The sequence below is a fragment of the Miniopterus schreibersii genome, assembly GCF_964146895.1.
Source record: "Miniopterus schreibersii genome assembly, chromosome: 10".
Lineage (NCBI taxonomy): Eukaryota > Metazoa > Chordata > Mammalia > Chiroptera > Miniopteridae > Miniopterus > Miniopterus schreibersii.
This window is the reverse complement of record NC_138110.1, coordinates 71,458,445-71,475,160: the sequence shown is the minus strand read 5'-3', so window position 1 is coordinate 71,475,160 and position 16,716 is coordinate 71,458,445. Positions and strand designations below refer to the sequence as shown.

Sequence of the window (16,716 nt, the reverse complement as noted above, 5' to 3'; positions counted from 1 at the left end):
ATGGAGACAAAACTGATTAAATATGGACATAAGCCCACAGGAATTTGACCAGGCAAAAAGTCCTTTTTAAATATAACCAGCTCCCATCTGAAAGTAGTTCTAGAAAGAATTATTTCATAAAATAATTTAATCCATGTGTTTGTTTTACAGTAACGGGAAAAATACCCACCCTTTATTGAGAGATTATGTTATTCCCACGTCCCTTTCTTCCAAAAATTCAGGAGCTGCATCTCAGGGTAACTTGTGCTACCTAACATTTCTAAGAAACTGGCTTTTCACAGAGTTGAGAATTCCTAAAACTCCTGGGTTTAACGGTCTGTCCTCAGGGGCCAGCAGAAGTGCAATCATAGAACAATGGGGGTCAACACACCTCTTATCAAGGGTTTACCTTCTACTTTGATACCACCTGTGCTTGAAGAGGCACTCAGAAGGTCCAACTGCTATTAAAGAAGCTTATCAATAGATACAGTCAGCAAAACTCATGAAGAGACCATAATCAAATACTACTGGAAAAGACATTTAGCTGGCTTCCCTCAGAAACAAACCCTCATAGAAACAAACAAACAAAAACAAAAAACAAAGGAGAGTGGTGTGAACCTCTAAGGATAAAACAAATATTAGTTTATGAAAATTGTCTCCAGGTAAATATCTAAGCAAACTTCTTCCCAGCAACATTTAAAAGTGAAACACTTATGGGACCAAAGTAATTACTAACCACATAGCAGAAAACAGTCTATGAAAATCATAATTGAAAATATACGTCTATAATTCTGCTAATTAAACAGACATTTATAATGTCTGTCTTGCAATTGTCCAGTGTTTATTCAAATAAAATAATTTTAATACAAGCAAAACCACCCCTGAAAGTTTTCCCTCCTCGAGATGTTCTTAGCCCATGTCCAGAACAGCAAAAACGTATCAGAAAGGAAAGTATTCTATTTAATTTTTCGAAAACTTTTAGGGAGGGTCCCCTAAGTATGAAAAAAATCTAATATCTTCTAGGTTCTAAAGAAGATACACAAGTAGTGTAAATACATGAAAAATATAGTTCTAAAAGATATACAGAGCAAGAACAATAACTTACTCATTGACTACAGGAAAAATGACTGGTTATTTCTATTTTTATTTTTTTTTTGCCTTTTGTCTTTTGACATCCCTGTTTTCCTTCCCTTAAATAAGTCAGTTATTTATTTGAACCTACCTTTTATTTATTTGTCGAATAAATATTCACAGTTGGGGTTACTAGCTTTCCTAATTATTATTACAACTAGTCAATCATGAAAATAAAATGATTTTAATTTCTTAGCACAGATTGCTTAAAAGCAAAAAGAACCTGGGTTTTTCTATTGCAATCTTATAAATACGCTTCTAACATGCTGGCATTTTTTTTAGAAGCTTGCTACCGCTTCCTCGCTGTAGTACAACTTTAGAAAACGCTGCGACTCCAAAGGGCTGCCCACGGACCAGCTGGCCCCGCTCGGGCTGAGCGGCATCCCGGCTGCTCTCGCTCCCTCTAGCGTTCGCGAAGCCCGTGCCCAGCCTCCAGTTACCTCACCCAGCAGAGCCGCCTAAGTCCTGCCCACCCATGACATCACCCGGTCCCCAACCACTGCGAGGTGCGGCTTAACTTCAGACGAGGTGGGCTGTGCGCAGTAGCTGGAAGGCTCCCGCGCCGTCCTGCGTGCGGGCTGACAGCGGCGGGACCGGCGCAGCCCGCAGCTGCCGCGGGCTTTGTGTGGCCGGCACCGCAGCCTGGCCGGGGGAGGGTTGTCACTCCAGTTCGCAGTCAGTGGAATTACACGGCCAGAGCGGCAGTATATATGGAATTGCTTTTCCTCGTCTTCCTGGTAAGTGTTTCCCATGTTTTTCCTTATGATTGTCCCAGAAAGTTTGCTTGGCTTTTACTCTCTCTAAAGAAATGACTTGGTGCCATGAGGCATCCAGACCCAAATATTTATTCTGTCACCGGTGCCAGCAATATAGGGGCATGCGAGCCAGCAAGGAAAAATTTAACTATATAGCCAAATGCAAGAAGTTGCTTAAAACCTCCTTTCGTTTTTTTAGAAAAAAAAAAGTAAACAGCTATGTTCTGTCTCTTTTGGTTGCTATTTAAAGAGTCTTATGGAAAACATTAAGTTCGAAAGTTCAGCATTAGGTATTAAAGAATACAAGGCAGATTTTTTCACAGAGAGGAATGCGAAAGGTCTTGCTAACTTGGTGTGTACTGTATGTGTGGCATGATCACCAATTGCTGTTTTTACAACTGTGAAAGAAAATCAATAATTCCTCAGCCCATGAGTACGCAGTACATGAAAAGCATACATCTTGCTCACAGCTCGCTGAGCTACTCCTGGCGACTCCTATGCCTCTGTAAGGACTAACAGCTACACCTAGATTTTAAAGCTTGCACTGCTCTCCTGCCAGAGCTCCTTCAAGCATTTCAGGCTTGCAAATCTCAACTAGTTAATTCAACTCAGAGGAGAGGGAGCCTCTCTTCCAAACCATATCTCCTCTCCTGTAGAAAGCCAAAATCCATCGCTTGGGCAAATGTAGTATGTGACGAGCATAGTAATTGGCAAAGTCTACTCAGAAAAACTAACAAAGCTGAGCTTGGAAGTGATGCCTGATGTATGCAACGAGTTTGGGGTGGCAGGGGGAAAAATGAGGAGAGCCCTCATCAAGTGGGATGTGTAGGCTGTCCATTCCCTTGCAACTTATAATAGGAAAATCTTATTATATTGAAAGAAATACTTTTATAGAACAAAGCTTTCAAAATCAGTTAAATGTATATTCCTTAAAAAAAAAAATTTTTTTTTCAGTGAATTAGATCTGAAACAAAATGGTTGCACCGAGGTAAAGAGTGCAACAGGCCTATATTTTCTCAACATCGTGGAGAGGGAGCAGGATTTTAAATTCTTTATTTATTTAGAAGTCAAAAGAATACGAGTCATTGATATTTGCCCATTGCAGAACCAAATTCTCACATAGTTTTAAAAATTAGCTATTTCTAATTTTCTTAATAAATCTCTGTGCTCAAAAATGCATGTTACTTCATTAGCAGGAAAACAACATGATAGAACCACCAGAAAAGTGCTCCAGCTGTAGCAATGCCTGTCTTTTACTCCTAACTGCATACAAATATCCTGACCAACATAAACATAAAGAATGAATCTGTCTCTTTTCAGATAGGACCATAATGCTTGTCCCAAAGTGACAGATGACTGATACTTGTCTCTTTTGAAATGAGTGAAGAAAGAAATTAATCCTTTAAAAGTAACACAAAACATTAATATTACCACTACGACCAATACTAATATGCCAGGTTTTAATCTATAAGAAGATTAAATCAGAGATATCCCACTTAGATTGCAAATATATGTGTGTGCACACCATGACATATACACACATACATACATACACACCTTAGCCTGAGATTAAAAAAAAGTTATAAAAAATGTGATTGCATGTAAGTAGAAAAGTCACACATCTAATTTATTTTTAAATAGAGCACTGCCAAAACACAACAAGTCCAAGGATCAGCAAAGATATTATTGAATGAATAAACATAATGATTTCATAACTACTGTGTTCCTGTATAACACTAACCATCGGGTAGTAATTGGGCTTTTCATTTCTCTGATCCCCTACCCCCCACCTTTTAAATCAATTATGGTTAGGTTCAAAATGCCCAATTAAATAAAGGCTTCCTAAACATTAACGTTTGCGAAATACATAATTGGGCAGCAAATAAAGTTTTTACAAAAAAAAGAAAAACAGTAAGAAATTTTGTCATAACTGAATGTGGCAGCAAAATAAAAGGTATGTTTCTTTTGCTTTCAAGTGTTAATTAAGGAGCCACCAATTCTATCAAAACTTTTTCAGAGCTAAATGAAGCGGTGTGAAATAAATTTGGTTGAAATCTTGTGGCTGTCAGACTTTGTTAGCAAGCTATTAATTATCTTTACCCCAGTTTCTTCTCTCGACTATATTGCCCAATCAAATAGAAACTCCAATTATGTTCAGCATCTCCTGCCTAGGGATACAAGACCCTAATGAAAGCTCAGTGTCTCCAGATGAAAAATACAATTATCAGCTTGAAACATGCAAGTGCACTGCAGAGAGGCTTGTCTGGCTTTTCTTGGCCACACAACCTCAGGCTGCCTCCTCTTTCTGGAATATTTTCAATAATTTCAAACCCTACAAAAATCAGTAGCAGAGAACTTGCCTTGTATTCATAATTTATACATGTTTCTTCTTTCTGCTTTTCATTTTTAATATGCCAGTGTTCATACCAATGTTAAATTAAATGTAGCCCTTTTTTTTTTAATTTGGTTTAAAACTGACATTTCAGTGAATCTTAACTTTCCTCCCCTTTTTAAAGGTGGGTGGGCTACTAAACAAAGAATGTGACTAATGGCAAGACCCAGAGCTAACTTAAAAATTCTGTATAAAGCCCCCCAAATATTCCTTTATTCAGCCAGTCTATTTTAATAGCGTTATAAATAATTGTTGAAAGTCAAATGAAGACCACCATAAATGAAGTCAACGAGGGAAATAAGATTCAGTAAATTTCTCAAAGGCTGTAATTTCTTCCCTCCTTTTTCCCTCATTCCCTTTTCCCTCCCCCCCCCCCCCCCCCCCCCCCCCCCCCCCCCCCCCCCCCCCCCGCCCCAGAGGCCTTCACTGTTCTTCTCAACGGGAGGCTTTGTTGTAATTAAACCAGAGAAAAACTGGCCGGCAGCAGCCCACATCTGACTTGCGGTTTCTGAAAGCAGCGTTCTGGTGGCGTGTACCACCCCCCAGCGGGCAAAAACTCTACAGTAGACCTCTCAGCAGTATTAATTCTCAAAACTGCATTTTCCTCTTTAGAACATAAAAAGGGCTGTTTCTCAACTCCACCATTTCAAAAACGTGTAACTCAACAAACCAACGTCCAACAGAGAGATGGTTTGTAAACACCTCCTGAAAAAAACAAAAACAAAACCCTTCTTTCTCTTAAGAACCAAAATAGAAATACACATTTCAGAAAGTGTTTTCCAGTTTCAGAATGCAGATCAGCGTCACTAACCCTGGTGAAACATCATATCCTAAAACACAGTTTTGCAAACCAGGTCTATATTGCACACAAGAGCAGGTTTCAGGGCTTTGATCTGTCAACTGACAAGAACTCCAGAGAAAAGAGTTTTAAGGAAAAAGGAACAAAATATAATTTAAGCCGAAGCTGAAGTGGCATTTGTTTTGCATATGCAGGACCTCCTTCCCAGCCCCCAATCAGGTGTCAGGAAGGTATGAAAAGCCCTCTCCAGGTACCAGTCTGCTTAAATGAGAGGAGGGGGAACTGCCCACACGCTGACGACGACACAATGACAGCTTTTGTTCTTTATTCTTTCGCTTCTCATGTGCACGAGTTACCGTGGCAACTTTGGAAGGAAAACCCACAGGCCATATTTGGTTAAACACCCTTTTTTTGAAGTGTGCCCACTGGATGGTGGATCGATCAGTTTATGCGTTGTTGATTTTTTTCCTGTTCATTTGGTTTAAATCAATAATACCCTACTCTGACATGAGAAAACAAGGTGTTTTATGATCTTGGATGCTCTCACCAGCCAGCACAGTGCTTGGCACACAGTAGACCCAAATATCTGTTGTACTAGTGTATGGAAATTGGAATATTAGAAGTTTTAAGCACATCAACCAAATTGTACTCACAACACCGAAAAAGGAGTTTCAAGTGGGCAATGGGAAAATGTTTGTGGCTTAACAAAAGTAAGCATAGTATTCACTGTAGTTGCTCAAAGTCAACGCAAACTTAAAGCACTTCCCCTGTCCCAAGCTCTCCACTGCTCACCTTTACCACTCTCTAAATTAATACCTTATTCAATCCTGCAAGTCTCGCTTCTCTAATTTATTTAGTCTGGCTTCAATGTCATGAAAGGAAGCAGCATTCACTATGATGATGGGTAAGAGCCTAGCTTGCCTTTTTGTTCTAAGGATGCAACATGTAGCCAAAATAAATGAAGCAGGATTAGATTCACTTATCACAAACCTATTGGGAAAAAGAATCAGTAACATAAAGGGAGAAAGTAAAAATCCTTTGATTTGGAACTTTTATCCCCTATATTGCATAAGTAAAACAGAAATTCCTTCAGGCTAGAAAACAGTCTGGATAAAACGAAGTGTGAAAAGGCACACTTGCTTCCCTGCCTCTCAGCAAACCCTTCAGACTTCATGACTCTCAAGAGGAGAGTTAGAAGTCCTTCTGCTTGCCTGGCATTAAACAAAAGAATTGGAACTTTCCTGAAATCTGATGATCGTGGAAAATTTAACTACCAGACAGGCTGCTTAGAAAGCATTTTGCTGTCACTCTCAACTAACCTGATGTTCTCCAGTTTTTCAGTTTAACCACGTATGTAGTTTATTTGAAATACCATGTCCTCACAAAGACTTAGCATTCGCAGGTTGATAATTTTGTTGTGCTTTTTCTAGCAGCAATTTAAGCCTTCATAAGTGAACTACTTTCCTAATACTCTAGATTATGATTTTGTAAATTCCAGTTTACCTAGAAATATTCATAGACTTGGATAAATTTGAATAAGGATGTGGGTTTTTTTCAATCTCAAGGTTTTACTCAAAATAATAATGCAGTTAACTTGGAAGTTCTACATGCCATTCTACTTTTAGATTTAATATTTTTAAAAATTATCAGCATTAGGAAATCATTATGTGAGGCAAATCAACAAAATAAACTACAATCTCAAAACTATACTTGGTTTCAGTTTTTTTTTTTTAAATGAGCAATGATTTCAAATAATCAATGAAAATCAAAGGTGGCAAATAAAGGATTTAGAGAGTTAGCAATATCAGTATATAATATAACCTTAATCTAAGTGATCAAAACAAGAAAATACCTTCTCATCTCAAACATTCCCACCTTCAAAATATTGTAGAGGAAAGGAGAAGGAATCATATAAACATGTAGATTGCCCCAATTTCTTGACTTTATTTAAACACCAGTTTTCTATTCAGATTCATTTATCTAAAAATGATAGCATGCTTATCTATTTACATACTTTCTTACGTGTATCATGGAAATAAATGGGAGGTTTTTCACAGACTTGGTGATTACATTATAAATGCAATTTAAATAAAAAAACTCCACAATTTTTATTTATAAAAAGAAACTGAAAAGCTTCCTATTAAAAATTTGATTTACCAGTGAAGTGATTATGTTTTTCTTCTTTTTGTTGCAGTTTTAAATGCAATATACTTAATGATTCTATTAAAAAAATAATTTTAAACATTCCTTTAAGTAGCCAGGACTCCATTTATATTTTTCCCCAAGTTACCCCATTAACATTTTTCTAAAAGATCTTTTTTTGTTGTTGTTCAGAAGCCATGGGCTCTTTCAAGCCTGCGCAGGCACAGAGGCCCTGAAGTCGCTGTCGTGGACACCTGGGCCTCAGTGTCCGTGCCTGGGAGGGGGGTCATTTTCCCTCTCATCATTCACATTCAGCCACAGTCTCTGTGTGCGTGTAGAGCTGGGCAGAAAGGAGGAAGTCTGAGCGTGGGGCAGGACTGCCTGTTTTGGCTGGAGAGATCTTTACAACCTTTCATATGCAAGAACTGGTTAGCACTAGAGTTTCAAATACAAAAGGGAAGAAGAAGGTGTAAAATATATTTTAAAAAATCAAACATGAATTGAATGGTTTTGAGCTCAAGTAAAGGGGGTAGGGGTTGGCAAGGGAATCTTCATGTCTGAAAGAGTATCCTTCTCTCCAAAGAAGCCCCTTTGATGTTTTTGCCTTTTGTTTTAATGCTGTTTAGGGGAGGGGAGAATGGCATTTTCCAAGAATTTAATGAGATTTAAGGCTTTCCATCAATCCCACATTATTACCAGTGTTGTATTAATGCCATCAGGAGCTTGCATATCAAACAGAGCAAAGGAAGCAGTTTCACAGATGTAAAACAGGAAAAATAAACAAATTAATCTCCCTTCTTTGCACACCCATTCAGGTTTTTTTTTTCCTTTCTCTGAATTAAAAATGTGAAAATCAGTATATATATATATATATATATATATATATATATATATATGTATTCTTAGAGCTAGATTTGGTGAAATATTTGCAGTTCAGATACAAGCTTTATCTCTGGTTATCAATATGCATCACCTGCACATAACTGTGGCTGACTGACTTGCGGAGCAATCAACAGTTTTTAAATCTCCATTCATCAGCCATCTCCTCAGCTTCAGAGTATGTCCTAGAGCATGAGAAATGCCTGATTATTGGTAACACTTTAAGCAGGTTCTCACTTATGATTTTTATAGTTTTTTAATTAGTTTCTAATGCAATTTAACAAAAGTAATTGTTTTCTAAGCTTAAAATAACCAAATTACTTTATACTTTGAATAATTTTCAAGCTTAGAAAACATTTTCAGCAGATACTTTTTAGAGTAACTTTTTAATTATAATTTCAACAGCTTGGTTTTCTATTTTCACATACTGAGAAAGCAACAGTTTTCAAGAAAGAAAAAAAAAAAGCACTGTAGAAATTCAACAATAATGAGCAAAGCCCTAAAGGCATCACAGTAAAACTTCACATTAAACAATGAATCATTTAAACACTCCTCTGTGGGCACACTGCACTATCCGCTTGAGACTACTTGATCCAGCTGCTAACTGCTATTTTTGTTTCAAGTTGCCTAAATAATAAATTAAATTTACCTGTAATTTTTTTTAATTTTTCTTTTGTTAATGTAGTTTATGACAAGTGTTGGTATCTGGTGACAAACTAAAAGAAACTAAATTTTTCACAAGCAACCAGAAACAGATTTTGGCCTTGTTTATTAACATTCACTTTCAGTAGTGTTTGAATTCTGGAACAGATGCTATCCTTGTTGGATGCTAGGTAATTACAGGGGGAGAAGCAAATTGCTTCTGCCTTTTTCCTTAACTTCAGGGTCAAATATTTCCATGATACTGGAATGTTCCCTACATATACAGAAAGCCACTGAGCTGGTAAACCTGGATTCTAGATACTGATCCTACCTACCTCCCCCATCCACCACAAAAGTCTTCGTGTGTATTAGATATGGGCAGAGCAGTCCTCATTAAAATCACTGGTCTCGTTGGGCAAGTCTTAAGTCTTGTTTCAGAAATGAAAAAAAATACCCTTACTGGAAATCGGCCTGTTTGTGTTCGAACCTAGAGGGAAATGTCTTGCCCGGTTTTGATGTGCTTTCCTAATGGTCGTTATAAGCACACTGATTGAAACAGTGTCCTTTCTATTCCAAATACAAGTTTTTCAAATTCAGTTTACTAAAAGAAGAGAAAAGTATATCCTCCTGGAAAACAAATTATGACTTTTGGCCAAGAACACCCGAGTCACTAGGGGTTTAAGATCATCACCTCAGAGACAACACTGAGTAGGAAGTGATGGGGTCCACAGTCTGCATTTGGGGAAACTGAGACCTGCAGGAAGAATTAAACAGGGCACTGAGCAAGTCAAAAGAAAAGCTTCTAAAGCAAACTCTTTTCAACTCATTAAATTGTAGAATCATTTTATATCTAAGATTCAAAAGTGAACTTTTAAAGACTGGCCTAGCCTGAGTTTAAAAGCCATGGAAGGGGCTTACTGTAACCTCTTGAATGAAGCTTTGCTTCTGAGTTTAATTCAAAGTGACACTAACAATCAGTTAACAGAAATTACCTGTTTGGTGACCATCTCAACTTCGTCTCTTACTTTATTAATATAGTATAATGGGAAGTAAAGACAAAGAGGTCATCTTCTCCCTTTCACCAACTACTGTGATGAAAGATGTTCTTGCTCAAAGAAGGAATTAAAGTTATTTCTAGGAAATATCTCTAGTATGTTAGAAGTTCATTACTAGAAGTTCATTAAAACCTTTTACTTTCACAGGAGATGCTCAGACCCAGTATGTTTTAAGGAAGAGAAATATACAGGAAATCTAGTATGCTTCCTTTTTTTTCCACGAAGAATATCTGAATTAAGTTTTCTTTACCTCTTAAAAAAGAATACCTGTTCTTGCATAACGTGACTACAACAGATATTCTAAGAAAGCAGCAAGAAGCAAAAGCTGGAAATAGCTATTTCACAGCAGGTAATCATACCTCAGGATGTAGCTACTGTACAAAGTTTATTCTTGGATAATCCTGGATGGGAATAAAGGTGGGGGGGGATAACTGCCTGAAAAACCTATTACTATACAGGCCTTAACATCATGAATGGCTTTCTTCATGAGGATCTGAAGTTACTGTCTCTGAACACATTGCACAGAAGAGCCAATAAGAATTTCACAGAAAGCAATTTCCACTAAGGGAATTAAGCTACACAAAAGAAACCTTCACACAGAAACTCTATTGGGAAGAAAAAAACAAAAACAAAAACATAGGAAGCCATGTGTTCTACATAGTAACAGGAAGCTGAACTGTTTCGGGCCCCCACTTTAACGAGCTTGCCCACCGTGCCGCACCACAGCTGGAACGTTCATTGACAGCAGCGAGCCTGACCTGGAGGTGTGTGCATCACAGGATTACTTGAACAAACAGTGAAGAACATTTCCAAGGACTAAACGGGAGTTTGTAAGTCCCAGCCCCTCACCAGGAAAATAACATATGTGCATTGGATTCTCACTCACGCAAAATTTACTCACCTTATCATTCAATAAGGTAGGAAAAAGAATAAAGTCTTTTATTTTCATGTCTGAAATTATAAAGGCTAATACCTAAAAGCGCAGAAGAAATGATATTACACAACTAGGTCAGTCTCCATCTATAAGTTCTCCAGCCATGGAGGAAGTCGAGTCCTAATCTGGATTAGAACTTGAAGGATAAATGCAGTGTGGAAACATGTTATGAGACAGAATATAACAGAACATGTGCACGAAGCCATTAAACCACGTCGTACAGAGCACCGCAGAGTGGGAACAAAAGCAAGAACCAGTGAAACATGAAATGGAATTCCAGTAGTTGGATGTGTTAGTTATGTAATTCCTTCTTTCCCTAAAGCAGATGAAAAAGATGTCTTCTGATTTTCTTGCTAGAAATACCCATCTAACAATGTTTAATAAAATAGTAAGAGAAGAAGAAATAATGCCAATATTCAAAGCAAACAATTAGCTTTACTGGGATTTAGGACCTCACGAGGTATGTAACTGTTCCAGAATAGTAAAAGAATTGATTTTTTTTTTTTTTTACTACACATTTCTTTACCTGTATAGTCAACTTAATAAAAAGTAGACAAGAAATTTTGGTTTTTAAAAACAGTAACATTATCATCTTTAAATATAACAAACCATATTCTTGCATGTCAATTCACTATGAAAATTAAGAAAAAAATTAAAAATTTGATTAGCCCAGTCACTGACTGGCTACAGAACTGATAACAAGTATTACGATAATGTTTTCAACTATTCAATAAAACTTTAATTATATTTAACATTTCAAAACCAAATGGGTTTGGGACAGGGTACTTCTTAATTTAATACCAGAAACATTTAAGGTAAAGAGATTATAAGATTGTGTTCGTTGTTTGTTAGGCAGCAAAAAACCCTAAGCATGCAAAAAGAATTAAGATATTAAAAGTGATTATAGATGTTTTAACTCCCACATCTGTTTTGAATGCATACAATCTTAAGTACGCCGATCTGATTGCTGTCTCTTTTTTAATTCACTGCATTTTAGGGCTCTGAAGCTACCTTGTGTAAAGACCTCCACACTGCTGACCATGATCAGCCCAGCCTGGAGCATCTTCCTCATCGGGACTAAAATCGGGCTGATCCTCCAGGTGGCACCTCCTTCAGTCATGGCTAAGTCCTGCCCATCCGTGTGCCGCTGCGATGCCGGCTTCATTTACTGTAATGACCGCTTCCTGACATCCATCCCAGCAGGAATACCGGAGGACGCTACAACTCTCTACCTTCAGAACAACCAAATAAATAATGCCGGGATCCCTTCAGATTTGAAAAACTTGGTGAGAGTAGAAAGAATATACCTGTACCACAACAGTTTAGACGAATTCCCTACCAACCTACCAAAGTATGTGAAAGAGTTACATTTGCAAGAAAATAACATAAGGACCATCACGTACGATTCACTCTCAAAAATCCCCTACCTGGAGGAACTGCATTTGGATGATAACTCCGTGTCTGCTGTGAGCATAGAGGAGGGGGCCTTCCGAGACAGCAACTTTCTCCGGCTGCTCTTCCTGTCCCGCAACCACCTTAGCACAATCCCCTGGGGATTGCCCAGGACTATAGAGGAACTACGCCTGGACGATAATCGCATATCCACCATCTCATCGCCGTCTCTTCAAGGTCTCACTAGCCTAAAACGCCTGGTTTTGGATGGAAACCTGTTGAACAACCACGGCTTGGGTGATAAAGTTTTCTTCAACCTGGTCAACCTAACAGAGCTGTCCCTGGTGCGGAATTCCCTGACTGCCGCGCCAGTGAACCTTCCAGGTACAAACCTGCGGAAGCTTTATCTTCAGGACAACCACATCAACCGGGTGCCCCCCAATGCTTTTTCTTATCTAAGGCAGCTGTATCGACTTGATATGTCCAATAATAACCTAAGTAATTTACCTCAGGGTATCTTTGATGATTTGGACAATATAACCCAGCTGATTCTTCGCAACAATCCCTGGTACTGTGGGTGCAAGATGAAATGGGTACGGGACTGGTTACAGTCCCTCCCTGTGAAGGTCAATGTGCGCGGGCTCATGTGCCAGGCCCCAGAGAAAGTGCGGGGCATGGCTATCAAGGACCTCAACGCAGAACTGTTTGATTGTAAAGACAGCGCTGCTGTAAGCACCATTCAGATAACCACTGCAATACCCAACACGGTGTATCCTGCTCAAGGACAGTGGCCAGCTCCAGTGACCAAACAACCGGACCTGAAGAGCCCCAAGCTCCCTAAGGATCAGTGGACCACAGGGAGTCCGGCGAGAAAAACGGTTGTAATTACTGTGAAATCTGTCACCTCCGACACAATTCATATCTCCTGGAAACTCGTCCTGCCTATGACTGCTTTGAGACTCAGCTGGCTCAAGCTGGGCCACAGCCCGGCCTTTGGATCTATAACGGAGACGATCGTCACCGGGGAACGCAGCGAGTACTTGGTCACCGCCCTGGAGCCCGACTCGCCCTACCGCGTCTGCCTGGTTCCCATGGAAACCAGTAACCTCTACCTGTTCGACGACGCCCCCGTGTGCATCGAGACCGAGACCGCGCCCCTTCGCATGTACAACCCGACCACCACCCTCAACCGAGAGCAGGAGAAGGAGCCGTACCAGCACCCGGGCCTGCCGCTGGCGGCCGTCATCGGCGGCGCGGGGGCGCTGCTGGCGCTGGCGCTGCTGGCGCTCGTGTGCTGGTACGTGCCCCGGCGCGGCGCGCTCCTCTCGCGGAACTGCGCCTACAGCAAGGGGCGGCGGCGGGACGACGACTACGCCGAGGCGGGCACCAAGAAGGACACCTCCATCCTGGAGATCAGGGAGACCTCCTTCCAGATGCTGCCCGTGGGCGGCGAGCCGGCGTCCAAGGAGGAGTTCGTCATCCACACCATCTTCCCCCCCAACGGCATGGGCCTGTACAAGGGCGCGCACAGCGAGAGCGGCAGCAGCCGCAGCTACAGGGACAGCGGCATCCCCGACTCGGACCACTCGCACTCGTGAGGCCGGAGGCCTCGCCCAGAGCTGGCCGTCGCCGGTTTTTAAACCTAAGGGGCGGTGACGGTAGGGACCCTGTTCTACTGCAAAACACTGGAAAAAGAGACTGAAAAAAAAAGAAAAAAAAAAAAGCAATGTACTGTACATTTGCCATATAATTTATATTTAAGAACTTTTTATTAAAAGTTTCAAATGTCAGGTTTACTGCTGCGGTTGATGTAGTGGAGAGGCCTGAACACAATTCTATATTTTAGTATTTTTTAGTAATTTGTACTGTATTTTCCTTGCAAATATTGACGTTATAAACCATTTACTTTGTGTTCTACTGAGTAAGATGACTTGTTGACTGTGAAAGTGAATCTTCTTGCTGTGTTGAACAATCAGGACTGCATTCACATGAGATCCTTGTAGTATAAGCACAGGCCATTTTCCACTTTGGTATTAATAATAAAATGTAAAAAAAGTAATAACACCTGGCTGAATGAGAAAAATTAAATTTCAAAAAATATTTATGAAATAATGTTCCAGTCATTAAATTTGTATTATCCCAGTGGTATTCAATAAATCAAAATATGTGAAGTAATGGGCAATATCAAACTTACTGCATATCTCCCTTTTTAGTCTAAGAAAATTAGCTATCCTTGAGAAAATAAGCGTCTCTTCTGAACTGAACACATCAGCTGGCTTAAAAGGAGTGTGAGGTCTGTTGTTAACCACACTTTGAGAATAAAGGACTTCACAAAAACAATAAAGTAAGCATGTTTCCAAGTTAGGGGGGAAATTTGTACTTAGGAAAGCATAAAAACTTAAACTTGAACAACATAGTGAACACAGACATCAGAATTGCATTTTGGTTTTGCCTATACCATCCTCATTTTTGAAAGGCGGACTCTAAAGACATAATTGTTAGTGTTTATGTTTTTATCACAGAGGATGTCAAACAAACTTTGTAAGTATTAAAAGGGTAGCATAACCTTAAGAAATTTCCCTCAACAATGCAGAGAAAGTAGTACTTTAAATAAGTGAGAATTTCAAAGAAAAAATAAATACTAGAAATCAAATTTAGATTCTGTTTCTGTGAAATGTTTTAACACTGTACATAAATGTTCAATTTACTTTCACAATGATCAAGATTACTGCCCATTACTGTCACAGTTTTCCAGATATTACATAATGAACTTGTAACATTTCTTTCTAGCTTCCTACTGAATTGTGAGCTATGACTTGTTTAAAAACCACATCACTTTTCTGTTGCCATGATTTTTTTCCCCAACAAAAAACCAAAGTGCATTGTACGCCCTTTGGCCAGTCTTGTATGTGCCTTGATCCAATGCTACATGTATTCAGCTTTTAAAATTCGACAAATTTTTCATACTTCCTTAAATATGAAAAATTATGGTCTTATTGCTGAATAAAACAAACAAAAAAAAAGTACAGAATAATTGTGCTTGCTTTTTCGGGATTATGTTACTATCACTAAAGTAGCAAATTGCCCAGCACATTAGTCTAAGCACCCCCATGTATTTTTCTAGACATAAAAATAAACGTTGGCTACAAATAAATAAATAAAATAGCAGTATCTTGAGCTTGTGTATCATTTTACTTTAAAAAGCAGTGTTTCAGGCATCCATTAATTTCCTAACAGTGTTTTGGATACTCTTATCTTACGTATTCATTCCGTTGATGGAAAACTTCAGGAGTGGTTCTGTGACCTTTCAGTCCTGTGCACTGCTGCCACTGTCCTGACTGACGCTTTTATTGATTTTTCAGAGAGAGAGAGGAAGGGAGAGGGATAAGGAGATGGAAACACCATGAGAGAGAAACATCATCAACTGGCTGCCTCCTGCACACCCCCTACTGGGGATTGGGCCCACAACCCGGGCATGTTCCCAGACTGGAAATCGAACTGGGGACTTCTTGGTTCATGAGGCGATGCTCAACCACTGAACCACACCAGCTGGGCAAAACTAATACTTTTTTTAAATAGTTTTTTGGTACTGTGATTTGGCATCAGAGGATTTGAAATCTCAGATGTACCACTCACTAGGTATGTACTTAAAAACAAACCATTTACTCTTCTTAGTTTAGTTTCCTTCTCTGTAAAATGGGGCTATTATTAATAGCACTCGCCTCACAGGGTTGCTGTGAGGATTAAATGAGATGATATGTATGAAAACTGTAGAATGTTTAACAAATATAAGTTACTACTGTTTGGTCAAGAAAAGTTAGCCATGTGTTTCCATGGGTTTTGCTAGATATCGCTGCCTCTACTATGCTAACAAATAGCTCCAACTGCCTAAGTAACCTCATTCATTATCCATTTGCCATCTTCAAGTGTTTCCCAATACTTTCTCTTTTGATTCCTGTTTGGAAGTTAGCTGTTTTCTAAGGAACAGCATAACAAAAACAGCTGTGATTAGCATTAAACATAGGAAACCTTTTCTGAGGGAAATCTGACCTTGCTTCCAGAGATTTGGAGTCGGTCAGCTGCAGTTCTACCTGAAGTCAGGGAAAGGGCTAAATGGCTCCATAAAGTCCCTATAAACCGATGAGTTTATAAAAATCCAAAAGCCAAGAGATTATATTGACTGTTTTCCAGTTAGTACAGCTTTCATGACCACAGAAAATTTTATATGTCTTATAATACATGCATTTCAATAATTTTACCTGGGATAAGTCAGAAACATGTCTTGCACCAGCAAATAGAGACAGCACTGAGAAGGTAAACCTTTCTTTCTTTAGCTAGGCTTGCTATGAAATCCAAGTGCTTTGCTGAAAAAATAGATATCCTTTCAATAGAACAGCAAACCACAAATCAACCTCAAGGGCACTGAATTACAGATACATTTGCATATTTCTCAAATTAAACATTCACAATTTTTATTGACCAGGTACTAACAGAAAACTGTAGGGAAAATACCCGATCCTGAATATTAAGCTTATAGATTTAACAAGAATACAAGTGGGGAAGTTAAAAAAAAAAAAGAGGGAAAAATCACTCCCTTGCCGATTGTTTGACAAAAA

The 16,716-nt window shown here is 39.1% G+C and overlaps 2 protein-coding genes across 3 annotated transcripts in view; one reads left to right on the top strand and one right to left on the bottom strand.

Annotated features, from left to right (window-relative positions):
- The window catches only part of MACROD2 (mono-ADP ribosylhydrolase 2), a 1,375,516-nt gene that overhangs the window by 1,189,037 nt on the left and 169,763 nt on the right, over positions 1–16,716 (bottom strand). The window lies entirely within an intron of this gene.
- FLRT3 (fibronectin leucine rich transmembrane protein 3) lies at positions 1,619–15,268 on the top strand. 2 transcript variants are annotated; one of them, XM_081148276.1, is made up of 3 exons: positions 1,619–1,847; positions 9,922–11,168; positions 11,706–15,268. In XM_081148276.1, the coding sequence occupies exon 3, from the start codon at positions 11,749–11,751 to the stop codon at positions 13,696–13,698; it is 1,950 nt and encodes a 649-aa protein (XP_081004402.1). In that variant the 5' UTR covers positions 1,619–1,847; positions 9,922–11,168; positions 11,706–11,748; the 3' UTR covers positions 13,699–15,268. The 2 variants fall into 2 exon arrangements, with proteins under 2 accessions (XP_081004402.1, XP_081004401.1); XM_081148275.1 differs by lacking the exon at positions 9,922–11,168 and having other exon boundaries at positions 1,632–1,847.

Coding starts and splice junctions, on each gene's coding strand:
- FLRT3 (XM_081148276.1), top strand. CDS start 11,749: ATGATCAGCCCAGCCTGGAGCATCTTCCTCATCGGGACTAAAATCGGG.